Source organism: Eulemur rufifrons, chromosome 3 (assembly GCF_041146395.1).
Source record: "Eulemur rufifrons isolate Redbay chromosome 3, OSU_ERuf_1, whole genome shotgun sequence".
In the NCBI taxonomy this organism is placed as follows: Eukaryota; Metazoa; Chordata; class Mammalia; order Primates; family Lemuridae; genus Eulemur; species Eulemur rufifrons.
This window is the reverse complement of record NC_090985.1, coordinates 81319451-81347356: the sequence shown is the minus strand read 5'-3', so window position 1 is coordinate 81347356 and position 27906 is coordinate 81319451. Positions and strand designations below refer to the sequence as shown.

At 39.8% G+C, this 27906-nt stretch overlaps 1 protein-coding gene across 2 annotated transcripts; it reads left to right on the top strand.

The window, feature by feature from the left end:
- Positions 1 to 17: 17 nt before the first annotated feature.
- On the top strand, positions 18 to 22750 carry LY96 (lymphocyte antigen 96). Of its 2 annotated transcripts, XM_069466350.1 has the most exons (5): positions 18 to 180; positions 8029 to 8118; positions 12526 to 12654; positions 21710 to 21762; positions 22636 to 22750. In XM_069466350.1, the coding sequence occupies exons 1-5, from the start codon at positions 69 to 71 to the stop codon at positions 22732 to 22734; spliced, it is 483 nt and encodes a 160-aa protein (XP_069322451.1). In that variant the 5' UTR covers positions 18 to 68; the 3' UTR covers positions 22735 to 22750. The 2 variants fall into 2 exon arrangements, with proteins under 2 accessions (XP_069322451.1, XP_069322452.1); XM_069466351.1 differs by lacking the exon at positions 8029 to 8118.
- The last annotated feature ends 5156 nt before the right edge of the window (positions 22751 to 27906 follow it).

The following is a 27906-nucleotide window of genomic DNA, read 5'->3' as shown; positions in this document are numbered from 1 at the left end:
AAAAGGAAGAGTCTGATGATTAGTTATTGAATCTCCTTGCATTTTTAAAGTTTTGGAGATACTGAATCATGTTCCTGTTTATGTTTTTTCCTACCTTGTTTTCTTCCATATTTAGCGAACCTGGGAAGCAACATTGGGTCTGCAACTCCTCCGACGCAAGTATTTCATACACCTACTGTGGTAAGTAAAACAGCAACAACAAGTAATTGTAGCATCAACTATCTTGATGGTAAGTTTTCGTAAGAATATTACAGCTGCTGGCTGTTGTCGCTGAGACACAGGAAATGTCAGCATGTTCCAGCTGCTGCGTTCCAGCTGCTGTGGCTGCTGCTGCCAGCAGGAAAACTAATAGCTGGTAACTGCCCTGTGTGAATCTTTCCCACCCCTCATAGAGCTCACGAGGCTATAACTGTGTTGTGCTTGACCTCCAAGTGCTTCCGTTGTTCCCTGTGTCAACTATCTCTACCTTGAGTCCAGTTTCGGGTTCTTTTCAGTTTCAGTAGAACTGTCTGCTTCCAAGCTTTTACTTCAGCCTGGTTACTTACTTCTTGAGAAGGTAGAACAGTCCTAGCTGCTTCCTGGAGTTGATTTCTGCTCCAGGTTGTGATCTTTGAGGGCTCTTGGAATCATTTCCCTAACTGGATGTAATCTTGGTTCTGCAGTCACCAACTGTATGACCTTAAGCAAAGTACTTAGCGCCTCTGTGCTCCAGCTTTTTTAGGTATAAGATGAAAGTGCTTTTAGAGTCTCCTTCTTCCCTCCCTCCCTTCCTTCCTTCCTTCCTTTATTATTTTAGAGACAGGGTCTCACTCTCTCACCCAGGCTGGAATGCAGTGGCTATTCACAGCTGTCATCATAGCTCACTGCAGCCTTGAACTCCTTGGCTCAAGTGATCCTCCTGCCTCAGCCTGCTGAAAGTCTACTTTATAAGTAGTTGTTGTAAGGTAAAGTTTTTAGCACAGAGTCACATAGAAACAATAATATCGATTACTTTTTTTTAAAGATCAGCCATACTCTAATGCTGTTAACTTGTTATGTCACTGTCCCTCTCCCCTAACTTCTCATTAACAAACATCCTCATGTCTGAAGGCACAGCTTTAGGGCCTGACAACTATTTTGGTTTGGTATTTTCCACTGTGTTGGTTGCCATGAGTTGGCTGCCCTTTTTACCCACTGGCAATATCAGAAAGGTTTAAGGTGATGCTTCCCAAAATACTAGTTCTTTGAGATTCTTTTGGGAAGAAAAGGATCCATGAACTAATCATTTGGGGGAAATTTACAAATGTGCTTTAAGTTCTGAGAAGTTCTGCAATAAAGAAAACTTCAACAGTTTTCACTGTTAAACTGTGAAATTTTCAATTTTCAAATTTTACCACAAAATTTTCAATTTCATATTTTTTCCTGGAGTGTGTGTCGCTCGGCTGTCCTGCCTGAGAAACATGCTCTGGCAAACACTAACATAAAGTCACTTGTGGGGAATTGGGCTCATCGCCAGGTGTGAGAACAAGACTTAGAAGTGTGACCAGTCACACTCTGTGTCCTTTCTTCTCCTTACGGATTGTGCTGAATTCCCTCTTAACTTATCCCTGAAATCTCTCTATGTTACAAGATCAATTTAGTCCCCAGTTCCGGCTCCTCGGTCCACTTGGCTCTGCCCTCATGAATGGATTAATGTTGTTATTAAAGGAGAGGGTTTCTTATAAAAGGACATGTTTGGTCCTTTTGTCTCTTGCTCTTGCCCTCTCTTGTCCTTTCACTCTTCTGGCCTAGGATGAGACAGTGACAAGGCCCTTCTCAGATGCCAGCACCTTGATCTTGGACTTCCTAGCCTCCAGAACTATGAGAAATAAATTTCTTTTTTTTTTTTTTTTGAGACAGAGTCTTGCTTTGTTGCCCAGGCTAGAGTGAGTGCTGTGGCATCAGCCTAGCTCACAGCAACCTCAAACTCCTGGGCTTAAGCGATCCTCCTGCCTCAGCCTCCCGAGTAGCTGGGACTACAGGCATGCGCCACCATGCCCAGCTAATTTTTTCTATATATATTTTAGTTGTCCAGATAATTTCTTTCTATTTTTTAGTAGAGACGGGGTCTCACTCTTGCTCAGGCTGGTCTCGAACTCCTGACCTCGAGTGAGCCAGCTGCCTCGGCCTCTCAGAGTGCTAGGATTACAGGCATGAGCCACCACACCTGGCCCAGAGAAATAAATTTCTACTCTTTATAAATTACCCAATCTTTCATATTCTGTTATAGCTGCACAAAATGGACTAGGACGCTTGCAGATTCCTGATTGCTCACTGTGTCCTCACGTTGCCTTTCCTGTGTGTGTACATTCCTACTGTGTCTGTGGGTCCAAATTTCCTCCTCTTAAAAGAACACCAGTCAGATTAGATTAGGGCTCACCCTAATGGCCTTATTTTAACTTAAGCACTTCTCTAAAGGCTCAATCTCTAAATATAGTCATACCCTGAGGTACCAGGGCTTAGGCCTTCCGCACATGGATGTGGGGACACTGGGGAGGTAGAGGGCCCAGGAACACAATTCAGTCCATACATACAAAATTGGCAAAGATTGGCTGTTTTTTATTCCCCTAATTTTGGGAAAGGCAGAAAATATAGGAGTGCGAGTCAGTCCACGGCGGGCATATGCCCTCCTGTGATCCACAGTCCTCAGTCTCAGTTCGAATTTCTTTTTGCTGCAGATAGTCCAGAAACCCAAAGAATTCATGGGTTGTTTAATTAAACCAATATTCACTGAGCATCTAACATGTGCCTATTCCAGGAACTGAGGAGACAGCAGTGAACAGCAAAGACAAAATCAGTAAAATACTCAGCATGTCAGATGGTGTTAATTGCTGTGAAAGAAAATAAAGCTGAGTTGGGGGATAGAGAATGCAGAGACAGAGAGGATGGGGGTTTCATTTGAAATTAGGATGGTCAAGGAAGGCTTCACTGAGGAGGTGTCATTTAGTAAGGGCCTAGAATAGCTGAGGAGTGAGCCATGCAGGTGTCTGGGGGGTGGGGCTGAGGAAAGAGGGAGCACAGAGGCCCCTGGGTGGGGGCGTGTGTGGTGTGTAGAGGGATGGCAAGGGGGCCAGTGTGGCCTCTGTGGAGGGAGTGAGGGGAGAGTAGCATCAGGTGAGGTCACAGAAGGAAATGGGGAGGGGAAGGGACTTGCAGGTCAGGGGACTGACCTATATTTTACTGTGAGTGAAGCTTGTCTAGTTTCTGTGTTGATAATAATCTGTAAGGGGGCAAAAGTGGGTCCGGGAGACATGCTGGGAGGCTATTGCAAATGATCCACATGCAACAGATAATGGGACTTAGGCCAGAGTGGTAGTGGTGGAGGTGATGAGGAGTCAGATTCTGGAAGTATTCTGAAGATGGAGCCAACAGGATGTGCTGACTGATTGGATGTGAGGCTGTGGCACGATCCTCCTGCTAGGCTGTCTTGGCATCTGGTGTGTCCCCCCACTCCAAGCATGTCAGCCTCTTTATTAGCCTCTGTTGTACTTCTACTATTCTCTAACCTAAAATATCCTCATCCATCTTTCTGTTTCATGCAAACCCTAAGAGGTCCATCAGAAGTCCTATCTGCCCTGTGGAGCCTGGTTGAGTCAGTTGAATTAATTCACTTTAGTAAATCTTTATTGAACAGCATTAGGTTTAGTCATTATGCTAAGGAATACCAAGAATGCAAAGGTTATATAGGATATGTCCTGTACTCTCAAGGAACTTCTGGCTGTTGTCTTATGTGCGGTTGGAGGGATAACTATACAAATGGCCATGATTCATTTATTTGTTCTACGAACTCAGTGTGGCCACTGGGAAGTCTCATAGCCATCTGGAGCTAGAACCGTAGACTTATACATTTCTAAACCTCATTCTTTCTGAATCTTCCCCATCTCATCATTTACCTAATTCATTAATCCCCAAACGAGCTGTATCCTTAATTATCTCTTTCTCTCACCTACCACATTTAATGTGTCAGTAATTTCTGTTTTCATGATCTCCAGATTATATTCCATATCCAACTGTTTCTCACTGTCCTCTGCTAACACTTATGCCACGTTTAGCTCTCCTTGGCCTCTGCAAAAACCTCTTAAATTGTCCTCCTTCCACTTCAGTTCTTGCCCCCATACAATCTGTTCTCAGCACAGAGGCCCGAGAGATCTTTTCAAAGTAGAAATAAGTTATTATTACAGATAATGTGACTTCCCCTGCTTAAGGGTCTCCATGGCTTTTCACTATAATTAGAGTGAAATCCCAACTTTATTGGCGTCCAAGACTCCTTGAGATGCCCCCCCACTTGTCTGATTTATGTGATTCTCCCCAGACTCATTATTTTCCATTCACAGTGGCCTTTTAAAAAATTGTTGCTTGTATTACAAAAATAATATAAAACTTACCCCCTCAACCATTTTTAAAGTGTACTTCATGCCTAATTGCTTTGTCTAGGACTTCCAGTACTATGTTGAATAGAAGTGGTGAGAATGAGCATCCTTTCCTTGTTCCTGATCTTAGAGGGAAAGCTTTCAGTTTTTTACCATTGAGTATGATGTTGAGTGTGGGCTTTTCATATGACCTTTATTATGTTAAGGTAATTTCCTTTTATTCCTATTTTGTTGAGAGTTTTTATTATGAAAAGGTGTAAGTGAATGCTGAGATCCCACTTGCCCTCGAGGTCCTAGTTTGCCTGGAAGATCTCTGAAATGTCTTTGTAGTCATTCTTCCATTGTCTTGATGAAGAGCAAGCACCTGGATCCCTTCTAGCTATACTAATCTCTTTATCAAACAGTCACTTGGCCACACCCTTGGCTTGATTCCCTAATGATGCCTTTTCACTCTTTGTATGGGTACCCTGGGAATTTTCCAAACGTTTCCACTCTACTTTCCCTTTAATTATAAATTCTGTCTTTAAATCATTTCTCTCTTCTCTCATTTTACTGTAAGTGGCCAAAAGAAGCTATGCAGCACCTCAAATGCTTTCCTGCTTAGTTATTTCTTTTGCCAGATATTGTAGATCATTGCTCTTAAGTTCTGCCTTCCATAAAGCCCTAGGACATAGACACAATTCCACCAAATTCTTTGCAACTGTATAGCAAGGATGGCCTTTACTATAGTTTCCACTACTTTTCATTTTTGTCAGAGATCTCATCAGAATTGCCTTTACCATCCATATTTCTACCAAGATTCTGATCATGACCACTTAAGTAATCTCTGAGAAGTTCTTGACTTTCCCTATATTTCTTCTCTTCTGAGCCCTCACCAGAATTTCCCTTAATGCTTTGTTCTCAGCAACACAGGCCTTTTCTAGCTTGTTCCTTCAAACTCTTTTGGCCTCTTCCCATTACTAAGTTGCTAAGCTGCTTCTACATTTTTATGTAATTGTTATAACAATACCTTATTTCTCTGGTACCAATTTTTTGTCTTAATCTGTTTTGTGCTGCTTTAACAGAATACCTGATACTGAGTGATTTATAATGAAGAGAAATTTAATTGGCTCATGGTTCAGGAGGTTGAGCAGTCTAAGATCAAGGGGTTGCATCTATGAAGGGCCTTCTTGCTGTATCATCTCATGGTGGAAGGGTAGAAGGGCAAAAGAGCATGTGTGATGAGTGAGGGAAAGAGGCCGAACTCATCCTTTTATCAGGAACCCACTTCTGTGATAACTAACCCACTCCCACAACAGCATTAATTCCTTAATGAGGGCAGAGCCATCATGACCTAATAACCTCATAGAAGTCTCACCTCTCAACACTGTTGTATTGGGGATTAAGTTTCCAACACATAAACTTTGGAGAACACGTTCAAACGGTAGCAATATCTTATAGTTATGACAATCTATTTTAAGCTAATAACAACTTAAGTTCAATCACATACAAAAACTCTACATTTTAACCTTTCACCCCCCTCTATGTTAGTGTTACAATTGACGTTTATTTGTATTGAACATCGTTTAACATATTTTTTGGTTATAGTTATTTTTAATATTTTTGTGTTTTAACTTTTATGGTAGAATTAAAAGTGGTTTACCCACTACGATTACAGTAATACGTTATTCTGTATTTGTCTATATATTTATTTTACCAATGCATTTCATACTTTCTTATCCTATCATGTTACCGTTAAGTATCCTTTTGTTTCAACTTGAAGACCTTCTTTAGCATTTCTTATAAAGCAAGTCTAGTGGTTATAAAATCCCTCAAATTTTGTTTGTCTGGGAAAGTCTTTAATTTCCTTCATTTTTTTTCCAGGCTGGAGTGCAGTGGTGTGATCATAGCTCACTGCAGCCTCCAACTTCTGGGCTCAAGCAGTCCTTCTGCCTCAGCCTCCCGAGTAGCTGGGACTACAGGCATGTGCCACCATGCCTGGCTAATTTTTTCTATATATATTTTTAGCTGTCCAGATCATTTCTTTCTATTTTTAGTAAAGATGGGGTCTCGCTCTTGCTCAGGCTCATCTTGAACTCCTGACCTCGAGTGATCCTCCTGCCTCAGCCTCCCAGAGTGCTAGAGTTACAGGCATGAGCCATGGCACCCGGCCTATATGGGGTACATATGATGTTGTATGGTACCTTTGCATATTCTCTCTTTTTGTTGAAATTCTCCTTTCCTTCATGCGTTGTTCTCTTCATCTTGGTAAGCATCATTTTGAGGGTTATTTTAACACATTAACTGCCATGTCAGTTGCATAATTTTGAGCCTGGGGCCTCGTGAAGCATATGTAATTCACACGTCTCTTTACTTTGAGCTGTGTGAACTATTTTTCAAGTTACATATAATTCACTCACAGAGAACAATTAAAAAAAACATATTTTTCATTAAATTAGAAAGGATCATTTTATTTTCAAAGTTTTTATTCTATTTTTGTAATAAAACATTGTGGCCCCAAGGAAAGTTTTTTTTTTTCTATTGTGGCACTCAATGTGTTAAACTTTCTGTCATATGAATCATATAACTTCATTTCTTTAGGGTCAGTTATGGAGATGTTTCTTATTCCTTTGTTTAAAACATCTTTGCCTAATTTTTTCATTTTCCTTTACTCTTTGTTTTGTTGTCTGTACATTAGACAAAACAGGCATATCTCCTAGTCTTCATGGACTGGTTTCACACAGGAAAGTCCCCTACTCATCAGCCTGGTTAGATTCTGGGGACTTCTACCAACTATTTTCCTCTTTAGGGAGAAGCAGGCAGCTGTGGGTTTTGTCCACTCATTCTTTGCTGAGCTTGGGATTGGGTGAGGGAGGGAGCTATAGCATCTACTATCCCAAGCTGCTGTCTTCATTCTACCCCAGGCAGCTAGAGTATGCCAGACCTGTAAAAGCTCCAGGACCGGTGATACAGATAATAGTTTTGAGGACCTCCAGAGTAGTTGGGGTGCTAGATGCATAGATCAATTCTTTCTCCCCCTAGGGGAAAGCTAAGAGCTGGGATTTTTCATGTGCTCACTTTCTGCTGAATAGAGGGAAGGATCAATGATGTCTACAAGCCCCAGCTACTGCCGTCATTCTCCCCTGGGTGGTAGACTGTGTCAGACCCATCAGAGCTCCAAGACTGGCAAGACATAAACCAGTCCTTTGGGGAGTCCCTGTGAACAAGTTAGTGTGCTGGACACATGAACCAACTTCTTCCATTTCAGGGTAAAGCTGGGAACTAGGGGGTCTCTCCCTGATTGTGTGGCACTGTGCCAGGGCAAGGGTCTCTTGATAGAGGGTGACCCCAAATCTCCCTACAGGTTTTGGTGAGTCTGATTTCATGTTTTCCTGGGGTGCAGGAATCTTTCAATTAATTTGATTCCTCACAAAGAGAATTTGTGAATTAATGTGTTTGTAGGAGCAAGGGGAGTCCAGGGCTTCCTATTCTGCTATGTTGCTAATATAATTCCTGTGGGGATATATTGTCAACCACCATCAATTTTTCTTACTATATAATTTTAATGAAAAAGATATCTTATAGAGGCTGATATCCAGAATACTATATTTATTGGAAGGGATTTACAATAATTTATTGACATTATTTTCATTTCATTTAGATCACATGGACTACCCTATTTCAATTAATGTTAACCCCTGTATAGCATTGAAGGGAACCAAAGGACTTTTGCATATTTACTACATTCCAAGTAAGTCCAAATTTTTTGTTATTGATCAATTAAAGGGTTTAGGAAATATCAATGATAAATAATTGTGTTCCAAATATAGTAGTTACTATTGCTATGTAACAAATTACCACAGTCTTAGTGGCTTAACACAATACACATGTATTGTCTCATAGTCTCTGTGGGACAGTAGTCTGGGCATGGCTTACCTGTGTCTGCTTCAGGGTTTCCCACAAAGGTGTTGACCAGGACTGGGGTCTCTTCTGAGGCTCAAGTATGGAAGAATCTGCCTCTAAACTCATGCGGTTGTTGGTAGTATTCATTTTCTTGCTGGCTGTTGGCCATTCCTCAGTTCCTTGCCACAAGGGCATTTGCAACATGGCTGTTTGCTTCTTCAAATCCAGCAAGGGGGACAGTCAGCCAACAAGATAGAAGTAAGTCTTATGCAGCATAGCCACAGAGGTGACACACTATCCACCTTTGCTGTCTTCTATTGGTTAGAAGCAAGTCCCTAGGCCAGCTTATACTATGAGGAGGGAATTACACAAGGACATGTGGATAGCAATGGAAATAACCTGGGACTTCTAACAATCTAATAGGTATATCCTTTGCCAATCATTAGCTATTCAGCTGGTAAGTAATATTGGGTTTCCACTAGTCAAAGATTTGTGTGTGAGCAAGCCTTTTTTTCAAAAGGTGATATTTCTAAAGAAAAATATGGTGATAATGGGGTGAAAGAAGGTAGTGTGTTTTGTTTTGCTTTGTGTTGTGTCTTATTTTTCCTCTCTGTGACTTTGCTTATTGTCAGTTAGTAAAACTAATGCAGGTGGTGGTGATTGCATGAGGCTGCATCTGAGTGTCTGAGAAGACACAAAACTTTCATACTCTACTACCATTCAGCCAATAGTGCTTATTACCTGTAAGCTCTGGGATCCCAGAACACTTCAATTCTAATCTTTATCATTATCATCATGATAATCTATATCCAGTTTAGATTTAGAGCTTGTTTTATACTTTGCAAAGTATTTTCACATAAATTAACTTAGAGAAACATTTCTTCCCTGATTTTAGTCCTCTAGCTTACCAGAAAAAAAGAAAAACAAAACAAAACTGAGAACCCAGGAATGATAAACAATAAATTCATGTTTTAACTTTTCTGAGTCCAATTGTTCATTCAACCTGTATTTTCATACTTTGTCTCTGCATTCATTTATTCACTAAAAAGTACTTAGTAAATGTATTTCAAGTATTGTGCTAGGCACTATGAATTCACTGATAAGACATTCTCTTGATCTTCAAGAATCTATGCAAGAATCAGTGCAATAGAAGAGAACTATCTGAAGATAATAAGTGAAATGATAGCAGTAAGGCTCAGTGGTAGCATAGAGCAGAGAATAATTAACTCCGTTTCCTCTACCTTCCTGGCCAAGGGTAAAAGAAACAATCTAAACTTTTGCCTGGTTAAGGTGCTACAATTTTTTCCTTTTTCCCAGGTTCTGTTTTCTGGTCTATTTGGTAGGCTTTATCCCCAGGTGTTTGGCAAAAAAGATGATTTACACAAGGAATGATCTCACTTTCAAGTGAATCCTGCCCTTACACACAAGGAGCAGGGCCTTCCAGGCCCAAATAATAAGACAATGTGGAAACACTTAGGGTTTTCTGAAAGGCAGACACCAAGGAGGAAGTAGACTTGCTAGAGATTGATTGGGGGAAATGCTTGTGAGCAATAAAGGAGAGAGGAAGCCAGGGTAGGCAAAGAATAAATTCAGGTTGGGGTCCAGGTCTGATAGCTTGAAAACAGAGTAGGAAGGAAGGAGAGTTAGGTAGGATGACCATCAGACCAAAATGCATCCCTGAGACACACTCAGCCTGGTCACTGGGACACCCCAGAGCAGACTGCCTGTCACAAGAGTTCCATGACAGGAGACAGGCAGCAGTAGCCTGACTCTAGGGCCCTTCTCAGTCATTACAGGAGCAGCCTGTGAGAGGGTGGCCTCTGGCTGAGTGCTGAGAGGGATCTGAAGGGGTGGCAGCCGCAGGCTATCTGCCAACGGCCCTGCTCGCAGTAGCTTCTTTTGAAGGGAGGTTTTTTTTTTTTGTTTTGTTTTTGAGACAGACTTTTGCTCTGTCTCCCTAGGTAGAGAGCAGTGGCATCATCATAGCTCACTGCAACCTCAAACTCCTGGGCTCAAGTGATCCTCCTGCCTCAGTCTCCCAAGTAGCTGGGACTACAAGTGCATGCCAGGATGCCTGGCTAATTTTTCTATTTTTAGTACAGACAGGATCTCACTATTGCTCAGGCTGGTCTCGAACTCCTGAGCTCAAGGGATCCTCCCGCCTCGGCCTTCTGGAGTGCTAGGATTACAGGCGTGAGCCACCTCGCCTGGCCCTTGAAGGGAGGTTTGAGGGCCACACCTCCAGGGCCACCACATATACTTTAATCACTCACTAAATATGACCTTCACAGAACAAATTATATTAACTCATTAACAAAAGAATTATTCAGTCATATTTTTATAGCATTTTGCAATTATGACCTAAGTTTTCATAGAATATACTAGAACGTTAGTACGAAGTATGGGGCCACATTTGTAGAAGTCAGCCTTATTTTTACAGCCTTATTTCTACTTAAATTTAGTAAGAGACATAAGTACAGACTTAAACCCAAATTGGTTGGGAATGGAAATTATGTATTTTGAGACTTCATAGCCTTTCTAGTAAATTATTGCTATACTGTTAACTGACAACAAATAAAACTGGGCATAAGCCTCCATCAAGGTTATTTATGGAAGTTCCTGCAGTTGTCTTAGGTGAGCTCAGAAATAGTCCTCTTTTATACCACATGGCAGCCACCACGTTTCTTGTCTCTCACTGCAATACCCACATGGATATCCCCGGCCTGCTGAGCCACAAAAGTGGTACCTCACTATTGCCATTGTTCATGTTCCTAAATGACCACAGTGGTGTCCAAGGCCAAGGAGCTTCTCACGATGTAAACTATTGAGTTGTCAAAGCAGACTTCCTCTCTTAGAGTCATTGAAGACTGAAATCATCCTGTGTTTCATGCAGAAATGGAAGAAGATTCTTTGTCCTGCATTGTCGTTGGACACTATAGCAGTGCTGTTTTGTGCCTCTGTATCTCCAGGAATTCCTTGTGAAAATAGCTCTTCAACTTCTACACAGAGCCCTCCTTTTGCAAAAGTTCAGGTCCCAGTCCATGGAGTAGGCCATGGGACCGCTGTTTGAAATAGATGTTCTTCTTTTCCACACCCTAGCCTGAAACTAGAGAAGTAGAGACAAATTAGGAAGTTTGGTGGTACTTTAGGCTCAGAGTAACGAGGGCCTGCATTAAGGCAGTGGAAATGGGGCCGAAAAGGAGGTTAGAAAGATTTACAGGGACTGGGAATACTGGTGCTAATTTGGTGATGAAGATGAGAAAATCACTTTTGGATCTATTGGGTAAGGTAACTGAACAACATTTGAGTAGAGATGTTGCATGAATAGATGGGGATAGGTGCTCAGGAGAAAGGTTGAGACTGAAGATGTGGATTTGGGAATTATCACAGAGTGTGGTACTTAGAGCCCAGGAGAGTGTGCAGAATGAAAATTGAGGAGGAGGATAGAACCCTGAGAAGGAGGAGTCAATGACATAGACTGAGGAGCGGGAGTCAGAGAGGTGGGAGGACAGCTGGAAGAGTGGTGGCATCCGTGCCAAGAGGGTTTAGAGAAAGGAGCAGGCGGTTCTGTTAAGCACAGCCAAGTTCAAATTACAGAGAGAAAAGTTGTCTTTTGATTATGGCTACAATGAATGAGTCACGGTGATATTATTAGGAAAACATTTTCAGTGAGGTAGTGGTTACAAAATTGTTTTCATCATAAAAAAGATTTGTGCATCTTTTTCATTTGGGCCAACTGAAGATCAAAATGCATTCTTTACTGGAATTTTCCATGTTAATTGGTAATAGGGAGAGAGCATGAGAAAATAAAAAAATAGCCATACATTTAATTCTTAATCAAAAGATTCAATTTTATTTTCTAAGAAATTATTCATCAAATGTCTTACAACATTGACTGTCTCACTTCCTTTCCTTTCCTTTGAATTTTCTAGCACAACCGTGACTAGAACTGGAAATTGTATGCCTGCATTTGATAGTTTTCTCAATCAAGCTATGAAAGTTCCTCTATTTTTAGGCATAGCATACATAGTTCTTACTGTGGAACATTTTATTTGATTGCAGTCTACTAGTTATCCTCTCAGAACTTCAGTTTTCTTATCTGCAGAACAAGGATAATAATAATAACCTTGTATATAGTTGTGATGATTAAATGACATAATGAGGGAAAAGCCCAGGGCACATTTTAAGTGTACAATTAATTATGTGTAAAAGAATCTTTTATTTGAGGGGCTAATAGGATTTTTTTCTTTTTAAGGGAAAGACTTAAACAAATTATATTTCAATTTCTATATATCTATCAACTCCATGGAGCTTCCAAAGCGCAAAGAAGTTATTTGCCGAGGATCTGATGACATTTATTCTTTTTGCAGAGCTCTGAAAGGAGGTGAGTGTTCAGTTCACGTTAACTTATAGAATAGGAAAGAATTCTTTTTTTTTTTTCCCCTTTGTGAGATAAGATCTTGCTCTGAGGCCGGGCGCGGTGGCTCACGCCTGTAATCCTAGCACTCTGGGAGGCCGAGGCGGGTGGATTGCTCAAGGTCAGGAGTTCGAGACCAGCCTGAGCGAGACCCCGTCTCTACTAAAAATAGAAAGACATTATATGGACAACTAAAAACCTATATAGAAAAAATTAGCCGGGCATAGTGGCGCATGCCTCTAGTCCCAGCTACTCAGGAGGCTGAGGCAGTAGGATCGCTTAAGCCGAGGAATCTGAGGTTGCTGTGAGCTAAGCTGACGCCACGGCACTCACTCTAGCCTGGGCAACAAAGTGAGACTCTGTCTCAACAAAAAAAAAAAAAAAAAAAAAAAAAAAAAGATCTTGCTCTGTTGCCCGGGCTAGAGTGCAGTGGCATGATCCTAGCTCACTGCAACATCAAACTGCTGGACTCAAGTGATCCTCTTGCCTCGGCCTCCTGAGTAGCTGGGACTACAGACGAGCATCACCATGTCTGGCTAATTTTTTTTTTTTGGTAGAGGTGGGGTCTGACTACATTGCCCAGGCTGGTCTCAAACTCCTGGCCTCAAGCGGTCCTCCTGCATTGGCCTCTCAAAGTGCTAGGATTATAGGCATGAACCACTGTGTCTGGCCAGAAATCATTCTTTATGAGAATGTTATGAAAGTTAAATGCATTAAAAATGTGAAGTTCCTTTTTTTTTTTTTTTTTTTTTGAGACAGAGTCTCACTTTGTTGCTCAGGCTAGAGTGAGTGCCGTGGCGTCAGCCTAGCTCACAACAACCTCAAACTCCTGGGCTCAAGTGATCCTCCTGCCTCAGCCTCCCGAGTAGCTGGGACTACAGGCATGCGCCACTATGCCCGGCTAATTTTTCTATATATATTTTTAGTTGTCCATATAATTTCTTTCTATTTTTAGTAGAGACGGGGTCTCGCTCTTGCTCAGGCTGGTCTCGAACTCCTGACCTTGAGTGATCCACCCGCCTCGGCCTCCCAGAGTGCTAGGATGACAGGCATGAGCCACCGCGCCCGGCCTGAAGTTCCTTTTCTTACAACAGGTCTTTTTCCCATCCAAAATTTTTACTTTTAGCAGCTTAAATATTTTACAATTATGTCCTTGAATTGTTATTAAGATGACACTTACATGAGTGTGTTTGATGGGATATTAAAAATTTTACCTTGGCCGGGCGCGGTGGCTCACGCCTGTAATCCTAGCACTCTGGGAGGCCGAGGCGGGTGGATTGCTCAAGGTCAGGAGTTCGAGACCAGCCTGAGCGAGACCCCGTCTCTACTAAAAATAGAAAGACATTATATGGACACCTAAAAATCTATATAGAAAAAATTAGCCGGGCATAGTGGCGCATGCCTGTAGTCCCAGCTACTCGGGAGGCTGAGGCAGCAGGATCGCTTAAGCCGAGGAGTCTGAGGTTGCTGTGAGCTAAGCTGACGCCACGGCACTCACTCTAGCCTGGGCAACAGAGTGAGACTCTGTCTCAACAAAAAAAAAAAAAAAAAAAAAAAAATTTTACCTTGTTTAGATGGGAATATTTTATATTTATCCTTGGTTATGGATCTCTTTTTCTAAACATTACATTTATTATTTTTCATAGTAACTCAGCAGATTTTTCTATGCAGCTATATTGGTTTCTTCAATGTCTTTCCCCTTTATTTTCCTCCCTGAATCAATAAATTCAGAGTTTAGGGTCTTAAAGTTCACTTAAAACAAGCCCAGGAATTTTCCTGTAATAATTTTATGCTGATATCTTAAATAGCTTAAAAGATTATAAATATCAGAATCATATTACCAAAAATTGAAAAATATAAGCAGTAAAAAAGTCATAGAATCATATTTATAAAAACATTTTCTTTTTTCCCCCCTCTGGAGAATCTTTCAGAATTCTTTTTTTAATGTATGCATATTTTATGTAGTTGTGAATATACTGTACTACAATTGTTTTCTTTTTAAAAATTGATTTATTTAATTCTTTGAATATCTCCTCCACAGAATTCAAAAATCAGGATATAAGCATTATATAGTGAAACATTTCCCTTAGTGGGTATGCCCTAGTTTACTTAACCATTATCCTATTATACATTTAGTTTCCTTCTGATATTTTTTACTATTATAAATAATATTGTAATAAATATATTTCCTTATATAGTTTTACTTTAAATTTGAATATTCTTTTTTTTTTTTTTTTGAGACAGAGTCTCGCTTTGCTGCCCGGGCTAGAGTGAGTGCCGTGGCGTCAGCCTAGCTCACAGCAACCTCAAACTCCTGGGCTCAAGCCATCCTACTGCCTCAGCCTCCCAAGTGGTTGGTACTACAGGCATTCGCCACCACGCCTGGCTAATTTTTTGTTTCTATTTTTAGTTACCCAGCTAATTTTTTCTATTTTCAGTAGAGACGGGGTCCTGCTCTTGCTCAGGCTGGTCTCGAACTCCTGACCTCAAGCAATCCTCCCACCCCGGCCTCCCAGAGTGCTAGGATTACAGGCGTGAGCCACTGTGCGCCCAGCCATGTTTTATTAACTTTTAAAATTACTATTACAATTGAATATTTTCCCACATAATTATTTACCATTAACTTGTGCCCTGTCTTGTTTAAAAAAGAATTTCACATAGTTTATATATGTACATTATATTTAGTGATATTACATAAATTAGATATAGATGGGACAAAAATTGGAAAATGAGGGTTAAAAATTAATGGAGTCTGGGCGCAGTGGCTCACGCTTGTAATCCTAGTACTCTGGGAGGCTGAGGCGGGAGGATTGATTGAGGTCAGGAATTCAAGACCAGCCTGAGCAAGAGTGAGACCCTGTCTCTACTAAAAAATAGGAAAAAAAAAATTAGCCAGTCAACTAAAAATAGAAACAAAAAATTAGCTGGGTGTGGTGGCTCAGGCCCGTAGTCCCAGCTACTCGGGAGGCTGAGGCAGGAGGATTGCTTGAGCCCAGGAGTTTGAGGTTGCTGTGAGCTAGGCTGACGCCACGGCAATCACTCTAGCCCAGGCAACAAAGCGAGACTCTGTCTCAAAAAAAAAAAAAAAAATTAATGGAATGAGAGAAATATAAAAATTTATAACAAAAAGGCTTATACATTACTCTGAGGGGGACGTTAATTTGACTATACATTTTTTAGCAGTCATTTAAAAAAAATAGTTTCTAAGTAAATGAGTATGCTTGCCATGGAAATTAAGCTTCAAGATGCATCTCCTTGCCAACCATCTCTTCACATTTTTAACTGGTCTACCACCCCTAAACCATATGCAAAGTATGGAGCTGGCATGGTTTATGAGTCTGGGCTCGGAGTCACAAAGACCTGAGTCTATATTCCAGCTTTTCCATCTATGAGCAACATAAATTTGAATGTATTATTTAACTTCTCTTGGCCTCATTTTCCTTATCTGTAAAATGGGGACAGGGAAACTCATCTTATATGGTTTTCAGGATTAAATTAGAAGTGTGTGTGACAAAGCTCAGTGTAGTCCTCAGAGTAGGAATCCTTCTTCTGTTCCTAATTTTACAGTCCTGTCATTTTTACAGTTGAGGAAACCGATGCTTGCAGTGGTGGTTCAGTATGTGTCGTTGGTCATTTGGAAAACTAGTAACAGAGCAGTCTCCTAACTCCTAAGGCACAGCTCTTCCACTATGCCATGCTTTCTCTTTGGAAAAAACCCTCTTAGCAGATTATTGTTTTTTTAAGAAATTGTCCATTAGTCTTGCATGACTGTTTTACAATTATTTCTTGTAATCTCTGTGGGATTATGTTGACATTTTATCTGAATTTTCAGTTTCATTTTCTGGTGATCTAAGATGTGTCAGACTCAACTCAGCCTGCATGCTTCTTCTCTCCCTCCCCCTACTTCCTTCCACAAACATATGTTGAACCTAATTTGAGCAAATCATAATTTAGATTCTGATCATCTGAAGTTGAATGGTAGGGTCTCCTTCCTGACAAAGTCATCGTATTCTGGGAAAAACAGTCCTGGGAGCAAAATTCACAATGAAACGTCGTAAATGCTAATAAAATTATATACGATTAGTTTTAACTCTATGGTTAATTAAATAAGCGTGACAGGAAAACTCAGATAATATTTTATTAGAGTGTCAAATCTCAGAACATCAGAGAGTGAGGGGGAAGAACATTCCCTGGAGAGGAAAACAGCATAGGCAAACATATCTAGTCATGAAAGAGTATAGTTTATTTGGAGAGTCGTGTTTTTGTAGTTGGAGCAGTATGTGCTTGTGGGGAATTGCTGGAGATGAGCCTAGAAATGGGGGCAGGGTGAGCATGTAAGTCATGCACAAAATATTGGCTGGTAGCCTGTAGTCAGTGGGCAGGGATAACCCACTGAGATTTCCATTTTTGCAGATAACTATCGTCCATATGGAAGGAGGCGGGGGTTGGCTGAGGCGGGGTTTGGCTGAGGCAGGACACCTGGGCGGAAGGAAGAGCAGCCAGGAAGCTGTGTGAGAGACCATGAGGGCCAGGCAAAGATGGCGGCTCTGGGAGTAGAAGGGAGGACGTGAGAGAGCACTCTGGGAAACAGAACTGGCTGATTAATTTGATGTGGCAGGCAAGGATTAGGTAAAATCAAGAACCACTTGACGGCTGGTGACTGGATATATGGAAGTGCCATTATCTGAGATGATGTATACAAAAGAAGAGGCAGATTTTTAAAGAGAAACGTAATGAGTTTGGGCATGTTGAGCTCAAGGTAATTTTGGAGCATTCAAATAAACATGTCCATCTGGCAGCTGAGTATGTGGGCCCAGAGCTTAGGACATTCTGATTTAAGAAGCACTGTCGTATCAAGAGACCCTTGAAATTTGGGAGTCAAATTTGCAAGTACCATACATATATATTTTTAAAATAACTTTCCTTTTGGTTGGTATTACAAAAGTTGGACATCTTTAGGACACGATATTTAGAAAATAGGGACAAGCAAAAATAAAATAAAAATTACCCATAATTTCACCACTTTATATACATACACACACACATCTATTCCTTTCAACAACACATTTATGAATAAATAAATGGATATTTCAAAGCATCTTAAATTTAATAAGCAGGTTAGCCTAGTTACCGGGATTTTGCTGGGGCTGTTGTAACAAATTTATACAAACTGGGTGGCTTAGAACAGCAGAAATTTATTGTCTCACAGCTCTGGAGGCTAGAAGTCTGAAATCAAGGTGATAAAGCCATGCTCTCTCAGAGGGAGCTAGGGATAGATCTGTTCCAGGCCTCCCTCTGAGCTTCTGGTGGCCCCAGGCATTTCTTGCCTTGTAGATGGCCCTCTTTTTCCTGTGTTTCTTCACATAGTCTTCCCTCCTATGTGTATCTGTCTCGGTGTTCAGATTTTCCCTTTTGATAAGGCCATTATCATATTGGACTAGAGCCCACCCTAATGACCACATCTTAACTTGATCATCTGCAAAGACCCTATTTCCAAGTAAGGCTGTGTTCGCAGGAACTGGGGGTTAGGATCTCAACGTATGTTTTGGGGGGACACAATTCAACCCACAGCACCGTCTGAGGCTTGGGTCCTACATCCTGCATAGTTGCCAGAACTAGACTGACCATGAGCGAGATGTATGGATACCTTTTGGGAAGAGTAGAGAAGGGCATAAGGTGTTTTGTCTTCCTTTTCCTGGCACTGCCTTGGCTCCCTCTTGGCTTCTCCAATGTGAGAAAGGCTTTGAGCTAACTTCCCATAAGAATAGAATGGGAGATATGACCAAGATATGAACATTCCAAGAGAGACAAAACAATTGAAAAAGAGGGCTAGCCAATGGAAGAGGTTAGAGCTCCTTCTCCCCACTTGACCAGCTAAGCGTTTGGGCAGTCTCCCTAAGTAGAAATCCAGGAGTTATTCTTGATTTCCTTCTCAAGTCCTCAAGGCTTATCCATCTTTCTCCCTCCCACAGAGTTGACTAAGTTGGCTTTACCATCAGGGCCCCATATGCAGAAGGGCCCTGTGCTTGAGGTTTAATGCCCTGTGATTATAATCTTGAAATTCTTAATAATTTTATCTTTGAGAAGTGGGTGTTTTATAAGTGAAATCTGATGAGACAATGGGGTATGTCCCTACCTTCCCTGGACTGGTTTTTGGTTCCCCTCTGCCCACTTCCTTGCTGGTACCATGGGGCCTCCCTGGCATCCCCCCCCCCGACTTCTGTCCATTGACACCTGCCACCCTCTGCTCCTGGTGAAGTCCTGCATACAGGGAAGGTCAGGACCAGGCGTGGGTGCCCTGCACTGTCTAAGGTGGAGCATGATGATGGCTATTTCACCTGGGCTGACAGCACCACTGCAGCGTTCAGCAGGTGACTAGGTAGGTGCATCCCCTTATCCCAAACAAGTAGTGTGTGGAGGTATTGCATGGAGGTTGCAGTACCTTGAGGGTCATCGTGGGACAGCAGGCCTGTGAAAGGAAAGATGCCTGCTTTGACTTCCCCAAACCCCACTGAGGCATGGGGAATCTGGCAGCTTGTGGGAGGGAGACCCTGACAGGCAGCTGTCAGGCCGAAGCTTGCACAGGTGCCCAGAGTCATGGAGGGACCCCCGGGTGTTTGTATGCTCACCCTGAGCTCCTTGCTGAGGGAGGATTCCCTCAGGCTGTTCCATGCCTGGGGGACCTTCTCTTTATTCAAACTTCCTGAGTCTGGCCTGTTAGTTTTGCCTGGCCAGCTCCAGCCACTCTGGAGATGAGCCTCAAAATGGTGTCATTTCAGGGATTCTGCCTTGATGTTAAATACTCTGATATTTGTGTTTAAAACTGGCATTTAAAACTATCATAAAAAATGAATGGCAAAATTCATACTAATTAAAAATTTTAAGTTTTCTTTAGTTTGAATGATATTAAATAGAAATTAAAAATATCATGTCAAGTCTAGAAAGAGAAACCTGGAAGAAAGGAAAAAGCTTTATAATTTAGTAACTTTAACAGATCTTTCCCCCTTGTTTTTGAATAAAAAGCCCCACATTTTCATTTTGTGCTGGGTCTTGTAAATTATGTAGCTGGTCCTGAAGCCAGGTACTCAGGGACTAGGTCCTAGGAGCCAGAGATTCAGAAATGACCAAAGCCCCTGTCCTCGTGGAGATTATAGACTAGTGGAGGAAACAAGATCATAATGACATAATGAAATAAGATAAAGATGAACAGAAAAATGAAATAAGATTCGATTTGTGATAAATGATCTCAAATAAACTAGCAGGTTAAAAAGATAGACATTATTACATTAACATTATATAATATATAAATATATAACATTAACATATTAATATGTTAATATTTACAAGACATGAATATGTTATTCACAAGATGTCATAGGAAGGGGATCTAGAAAGGAGAAGGAATATTAAATGTTATCAGAAATAACATTTAATGTTAATAATATTTAATGAGTGCTATGTCCTAGGCATTGCTCTGAGCATTTAACATGTATTAACTCATATAGCCCTCATAATAATCCTGTGAGGTAGGTATTATTATCACCATTTTACAGAGCACAGAGAAATTAAGTGACTTGCCCAAGGTCACACGCTGAGTAAGTAGTGGAGCTGGGATTCAAACCCAAGCAGTTCTGGCCCCAGAGCCATCACTTTTACCAAAAACGCTGTGCCACCTTTATCCTTACTGTATCTTTCCCATTGCATATTGTATTTCGAATGGTTTCTTTCTATGTCCCCAACAGACTTTAGCTTTTTGAAAGAAGGGACAAGTGTTATATACTGCCATTATCTCCCCAGTCCCTGATACATAGTAGGCTTTCAATAAATCTTAGTTGACCTGTTAAATTTTAGAATTGGATTAGCCTTGAATGAAAGAGCATAAGATTATGAAGACATGGCCAGGCGCGGTGGCTCATGCCTGTACTCCTTGGATTCTGGGAGGCCAAGGCAGGAGGATTGCTTGAGCTCAGAAATTCAAGACCAGCCTGAGCAAGAGTGAAACCCTGTCTCTACTAAAAATAGAAAAATTATCCGGGCATTGTGGTGTGTGCCTATAGTCCAGCTACTTGGGAGGCTGAGGCAGGAGGATCGCTTAAGCCCAGGAGTTTGAGGTTGCTGTGAGCTAGGCTGACACCACAGCACTCTAGCCCGGGCAACAGAGCAAGACTCTGTCTCAAAAAAAAAAAAAAGATTATGAAGACATGACCACTTTATTAAGCTCAAGGAACATCTCAGTGTATTAACACTGTTAGGAAGGACACACCTAGAATTAAATAAAGAAATGCTTATTTTTGAGAATAGAAGTATACATGCAGACATAATCTATTTACTTCTGGAACAATAACCATTATAATTTGGCATTTGACTAGTTTTATTATTAAAAAAATATTTTTGGTCACTGTATCTTTTGTTTGAGATTCAACATATCTCTTTCTATCCTTACTCTCCAAGTTCACTACTTTGTTCTGACTAGAACAGTTGAATGAGGTTTTTCCTGCACTTCTGATTCTGTGCTCCACAGCTTATTCAGGGCCAGGCCCATGACTATGCATTTAAACAAAGGCTAAATACTTGGACTTCTCAGCGGTGTGATTGGAAGGAGCTTTGGTACACTGGCTGCCTCTAACATAGCTCTTCTGGCTTTAGGAAGAGTCTTCTCTATTATACCCAGCTAAAGGTGCAGCAATATCTGAAAACTAGAGTTAAATATGTACATATATAACTTGATATGAACTAGCTTATTCATCATTTATTTGTTACTGAGGCCAGTGGGCCTTAAAATTTGCACACCCTAAGGATTGAGATATGGGCTGGTACATAAGGAAGCTGTGGGGAGGGAGGGCAGAGGAAGCCACAGTAGATTAGTAGCCAGGGTGTAAGCTTTATCACTTCTCTACAGTTTTGCTTAAGACTGCTTCTGCCAGTAGTTAAGTGTACTCCATAAAGGTACACTCTATACTATCAAGAAACAAATTACCTAATGATGACCAATAACATTTTGTATTTGGTATTTTGTTTGCAGAGACAGTGAATACAACAGTATCATTCTCCTTCACTGGAATACGGTTTTCTAAGGTATTGTTCAAGATTTATTTCGTACTTTCTTAACCTTTTGCAGTAACAGATGTGTTAAGAATTGCAAACATGCAATTCACAACTTCTAAAAATAGTGATTCAAGATTAAAATGTTCAAAAAAAATTTTTTTTTCACTTTTATTTGGTGTTCAGTATTTTGGCATTTCTTCCTTCTGTAGAATATGGAAAAATTGCACAAAAGATAGTTCTTTTTCATTTTGTTTTTTTCCTCTAACATACATGCTTAAAAGTAATGTGAATGCTCATTATTAAACTGTTGAATGGTCTTTAGATGAAAGCACTGGATGACCACTATGTATAAGTCAGTAACTCTTTATAACTATTCATGTAACATACTAAACATAATGTAAAAATATTTAGGAGAATAAAAATCACATAAATTATAGGCTTATTTTATTCAAGATTTTTCTTGGGAATGTAGTCTGGACAACAAGGCCTTTGTAAAAATATCAATAACTACTGCCTCAATGAATAATACCATTGTAATTTTAGATATTTGCATTACATATCTAGCAATAAAATTTGTACATTTCACTTTTAGTGACTATTTTAAAAAAATTGATAATGCATATTATTTAGTTATTTTGTTATAAATCATATCTAATATTTGAAAACCTCTCAGGCTAGTTTCTTAAAACCTATTAAAAATCATGTGATACTTAGGAAGTATAATAAATGGGCTCCATGCTCACTGAATTGAAAGACACACAAAATTTTCTCTCATTGGAAACTAAGAAAATGATAATTCAATTTAAATGGCTTGCTGCTAGTCATACAAAGTTCTTATAAAAGCCTTTAAAATAGTATCATCTAACATTTTGTATTACTTGTATTTCTTATTTCTCATTTTAGGGAAAATACCGAGTTATTGTTGAAGGTATTGCTGGGAGTACTGAAGAAATGCTCTTTTGCTTGAATTTTACCCTCATATACCGCCCTCGTTTAAATTAGAATAAATTGACCATTTTTTTAATTTTTCAATGGTATCATTCTTGTTTTAACAGTACTCGGGATTTGTTTTAATCAGGTATGGTAAGATATTGAGACAAGAAATGACTGTCAGAAAGGCATAAGCTTATCCTCACAGATCTCTAGAAACAGGAGGCAGCGTGGGCCACCCAGAGCCACACAGACAGCACTAGGGCTGGTCAGGAGGTAGAGGTGGGGGGAAATGTGGGCAAGAGATTTTATTTTGTTTTCCATGGTAAACAACACTCGAGGTAGAATAAGCTGTGTTGACCTAAAAGAAATAAGCTGAGGCAAAATTAATTTAAGTAGAGCGTTTATTTGGGCCAAGCTTGAAGATTGCAACCCAGGAACATAGATTCAAGTTGCCCCGAATATACACTTTGATTAGCAGGAGTTAACAGAGGATTTATTTTTTTTTTTTGAGACAGAGTCTCCCTCTGTTGCCCTGGCTAGAGTGCCGTGGTGTCAGCCTAGCTTGCAGCAACCTCAAACTCCTGGGCTCAAGCAATCCTTCTCCCTCAGCCTCCCGAGTAGCTGGGACTACAGGCATGCGCCACCATGCCTGGCTAATTTTTTCTGTATATATTTTTAGTTGTCCATATAATTTCTTTCTATTTTTAATAGAGACGGGGGTCTCGCTCTTGCTCAGGCTGGTCTCGAACTCCTGAGCCCAAACAATTCGCCCACCTCGGCCTCCCAGCGTGCTAGGATTACAGGCGTGAGCCACCATGCCCGGCTGAATGGAGGATTTTTTATAGGGAAAGAGAGGCAGTTCCTGAGTTGTGTGAACTAAAATAAAATCTTAAGCCCCTTAGCCGACTAAATGGACCCCTCTTGGCCAAGGGGACCTCAGAAAAACCTTAAAACTGAGTCCAGGGCCATGAGGAGAAGGGAAGTCAGACATGCCTAGTCACGTTCCCTCCATTTTGGAATTCCTGTTTGTACCCATAAGACAGTAAATCATTAACAGGCCTAAGGCTATGCAAGACAAAGTTTAAACCACACCTGCAGGCCATCAATATACTTAAAAGATCACTTGAGTCTCATTTGGTTCCAGCCACACAATCTCCATCTTCTTCCTCCAATATGATCAGCACATTCAGACCTTTGAAAATCATCCTTCCCTGAGCATGGAATGTACTTTTTCCAAATATTTGCACAATTGTAACAGAGGGAATGGCCCGGAAAAAAACTGGCAAAAATATTTCTGTCTCTTTAACACATCCTCCACTCCTTTTTGAGAACTAAAACCTACATTCCTGCCTCAGGCTAGTGGTTGGGAGGGGCAGGGTAAGTCTTTTGTTATTTGTGTAAAGGAGATGGCCCAGCCCAGGCGGTAAAAGGAGATCCTGGATGGAGGTCAAGGATTGTCTTCAGCAGAGATGGGATGATCAGAATCGTCAACTGTAGTTGAACAGTAATTGCCAGAAGCTGAGAACCCACCCTTTAAAAGCTCTGTATTTCTGCTTATTATTAGGAAGATGGCATTTCAGACAGGAGTCTCCATCCTCCTCCTTTGCTGGCAAAGTAATAAAGTATCTCTTTCCTTCCTCCCCAAACCACTTGTCTTCATTCTTCTGATTTGACCTTGTGGACAAGTGCTGAGTTTTTGGTAACACAATTTATTCTTTTTTTTTTTCCACTTTATTTTATGTCAGATATGACTTCTTCCAAGAGTCCTCCCCTGACCAGTGTTGTAAGACCCTATATAAGAGAGGCTATAATCAGATAGAAGCTTATTTCTCCCTTATCCAGGACTGATGTGGTGCCTTGAGGACCCAGACACTTTTTCTCTGGCTCTGGTGTGAATGGTCCAAAATACCTCCTCACCATATCCATAAGGCACATAGCACCTTGCCATTGACAACACCTCTCGCACAATATTTATAAAATAATCAGACATCATCGTTTTAAGTCTTATTTATTACTGGTCTTTTCTTGCTCATAAAGAGTTAATGACTTATAAAAATATTGCTTAGATATTGGCCTTGCATTCTTTCTATTGGTGTCATCTTACAGTTTTCAGAAAATTGCTCTTTGAATTTCTTCACTGTATTTTATAGTATTCTAACTGGTTTAGTTGATCTCAGACTTCAATTCATCCCATATGTCCTACTATTAAGAAAAAAAAGTTTATGAAACTGAACTTTTCCTTGCACCTGAACAATTTTATGATCTCATATTTCTCCTACTAATCCTGTTTCCTCCCTTCCTCCCTCCCAATAATTGGTTTCACCTTTCAGTGAATTCCTCAGTAGCTTTATAAGAATTCCTAGGGATTTCCATGTTGCTCATGGAAGAGTAACTGTCTTTTGTAAAGTTATAAAGTAAATAGTGGCCATTATATTGTGCTAGCTTTCCAAAGTCATTTCAAAATTACACTCTTTGTTCTTTTTAGTTCTCTTTTTTTCTCTAGTGAATAAGTAGAATTGTTTTTATTAACTTGCCCTTGATCTGCAAACATAATTCAACTAAATCCTGAAAATAGCAATTCTTTTATTTTGATTAGTTTATGGCACCATCACAAGCATATTATGGAAAACCCCATGGCTTGTGGAAATACCCATTTTCCTCACCATTGATTTCCTTTAGGAATTAAGAAAAGACCGTGGTTTGATCATGTGGCCCTGGGCAGCCGAGGCCAAGAAATTTACATGGATTGCTATTCTGCATAAAGAAAGCTGGGTTGGGCAATTTTCAAATGAAGACCCAGAAGACCCAAATGAACAAAAAATCAGAGGAGACCTAGAGAGTGGTTATTCTACCAGAGATTGGTCCCTTGAGGCTAGAAGGTTCAGGTCTATCTCCCAAGTCCTCCTGTAGAGTTACATTTATGTAAACCTTTCCTGATACTACTTTAAGGTGAGCAAAATTAGAAAGTTTTAAATGACGTATTTGCTTTTGTTTTTATAAATTTAAAATTGTTCTTTAGAGGGCATTGTCAAAAAGTTATAAGGCTCTATAAAGCAGTTCTGTAATTTAAATTCTTTTTCTTTTTAAAATTAGAATTTCTCTTTCAATTAAAAAAGTCTTTGCCAGCCTCTTAATTACAAAATAATGACCCTCATTGTAACAAATTCACACAGTGCAAAGAATAAGTGAAATTCTTCTCTTCATTTTTCTCTATACCACTCCCCCAAAACCACTCTTAACAGTACGGCCCATGTGACTTTTCATTTTTAGGCTTTTGTTTCATATATATAAATAAAATACTGTAAAACTATCTTTATATACATGTATATGTATGTGCACATTTTAAAACTTAAAATTACTGTATGTTGTTTTTTGATTTGAATCTCAGAAATGTTTCTAAGTTAGTACACGTAGATCTACCTCGTCAGTTTTAATGGCTGCATACATTTCTATTGTTTGGATACATACTATAGTTACTCATTTTCTTATAGAATATATAGTATAGGATATAGATGTAGAATATAGTACCAAACACTGTATTAAGTATTATCTTTTTTAATTCTCAAGAAAACTCCAAGAAGTAGATAATATTGTCTTCATTTTATAGGTATGGAAACTAAGCTTAGAGAAATTGAATAACTTGCCCAGGGTCACAAGGTAAGTGCAGAATCTAGAATTCAAACTCCTTACCATAAATCTCCAAAATCTGTGCTACACTGCCTATGATTTTGGTGGAATTTTATAGGGGTTTTAGATTTTTTTTCTTGTATTTTGCTATGCCAAATTTTCTGTAATAAATATGTGTTTTTACTGTCATCTGAAATGACATTAAAAGACTATTTCATTATTAATCACTTAAGTCCATTGACTTAAAACTGAAGGAACATTTAAGCAATCCCAATCAAAAGCAGTGAAAATTGGGAATAACACAAATGATAATCATTTTGGAAAATGTCCAAAGTAAATCATGGTACCATTTATACATATTATATAGCATTTTATAAGAATGAGGTAGCTGTCATGTACTAAGGTGGGTAAATCTCCAAAAAACATTTCCGAGTTAAAAAGTTAAGCTGCAAAGTTTATCCTAAAATTCATATGGAATCTCAAGGGACCCTGAAGAGCCAAAGTAATTTTGAAAAAGAAAAAAGTTGGAGGACTCACATTTCCTGATTTTAGAACATATTACAAAGATATAGTAATCAAAACAGTGTGGTATTAGCATAAAGGCAGACAAATAAACCAATGAAATAGAATAGATTGCCCAGAAATAAATCTTTGTGTATCAAATGATCTTTGGTGAGAGTGCCGGGACCAGACCACTCAATGGGGAAAGGACCATCTCTTCAACAAATGGTGTTGGGGAAACTTGATATCCACAAACAAAAGAATAAAGTTGGACCCATACCTTGCACCATTTACAAAAATCAAAATGGATTAAAGATCTAAAGATTTTTTTAGAAGATCTAAAGATCTTCTAAAACTAGAAGACTTCTACAGGAAAATATAGGGGAAAATTTTCATGATATTGAACTTGGCAATGATTTCTTGGATTTGACACTAAAAGCACAGGCAACGAAAGCAAAAATAGATAAATGGTACTGGAGTAAGCTTAAAAACTTTTGTGCATCAAAGGATACATCAACAGAGTGGAAAGGCAACCTATGGAATGAGAGAAAATATTTGCAAATCATATATCTGATAAAGGGTTAATATCTGGAATATATAAAGAACTCCTACAACTCAACAACAAAAAACCAAATAACCTGATTTAAAAATTGGCAAAGGACTTGAACAGACATTTCTCCAAAAATGATAAACAAATGGCCAGAAGCATATGAAAAGATGCCCAACATCACTAATAATCAGAGAAATGCAAATCAAAACTACAATGAGATATCACTGCACACTCATTAGAATGGCTAGTATCAAAAATATAGAAAATAACAAGTGTTAGCAAGGATGTGGAGAAATTAGAACCCTTATGAACTCTTGATGTGATTGTAAAATGATGCAGCTGCCTTGGAAAACAGTATAGAGTTTCCTTAAAAAATGAAAAATAGGCCGGGTGAGGTGGCTCACGCCTGTAATCCTAGCACTCTGGGAGGCTGAGGCGGGTGGATTGCTTGAGCTCAGGAGTTCGAGACCAGCCTGAGCAAGAGCGAGACCCCATCTCTACTAAAAATAGAAAGAAATTGTATGGACAACTAAAAATATATACAGAAAAAATTAGCCAGGCAT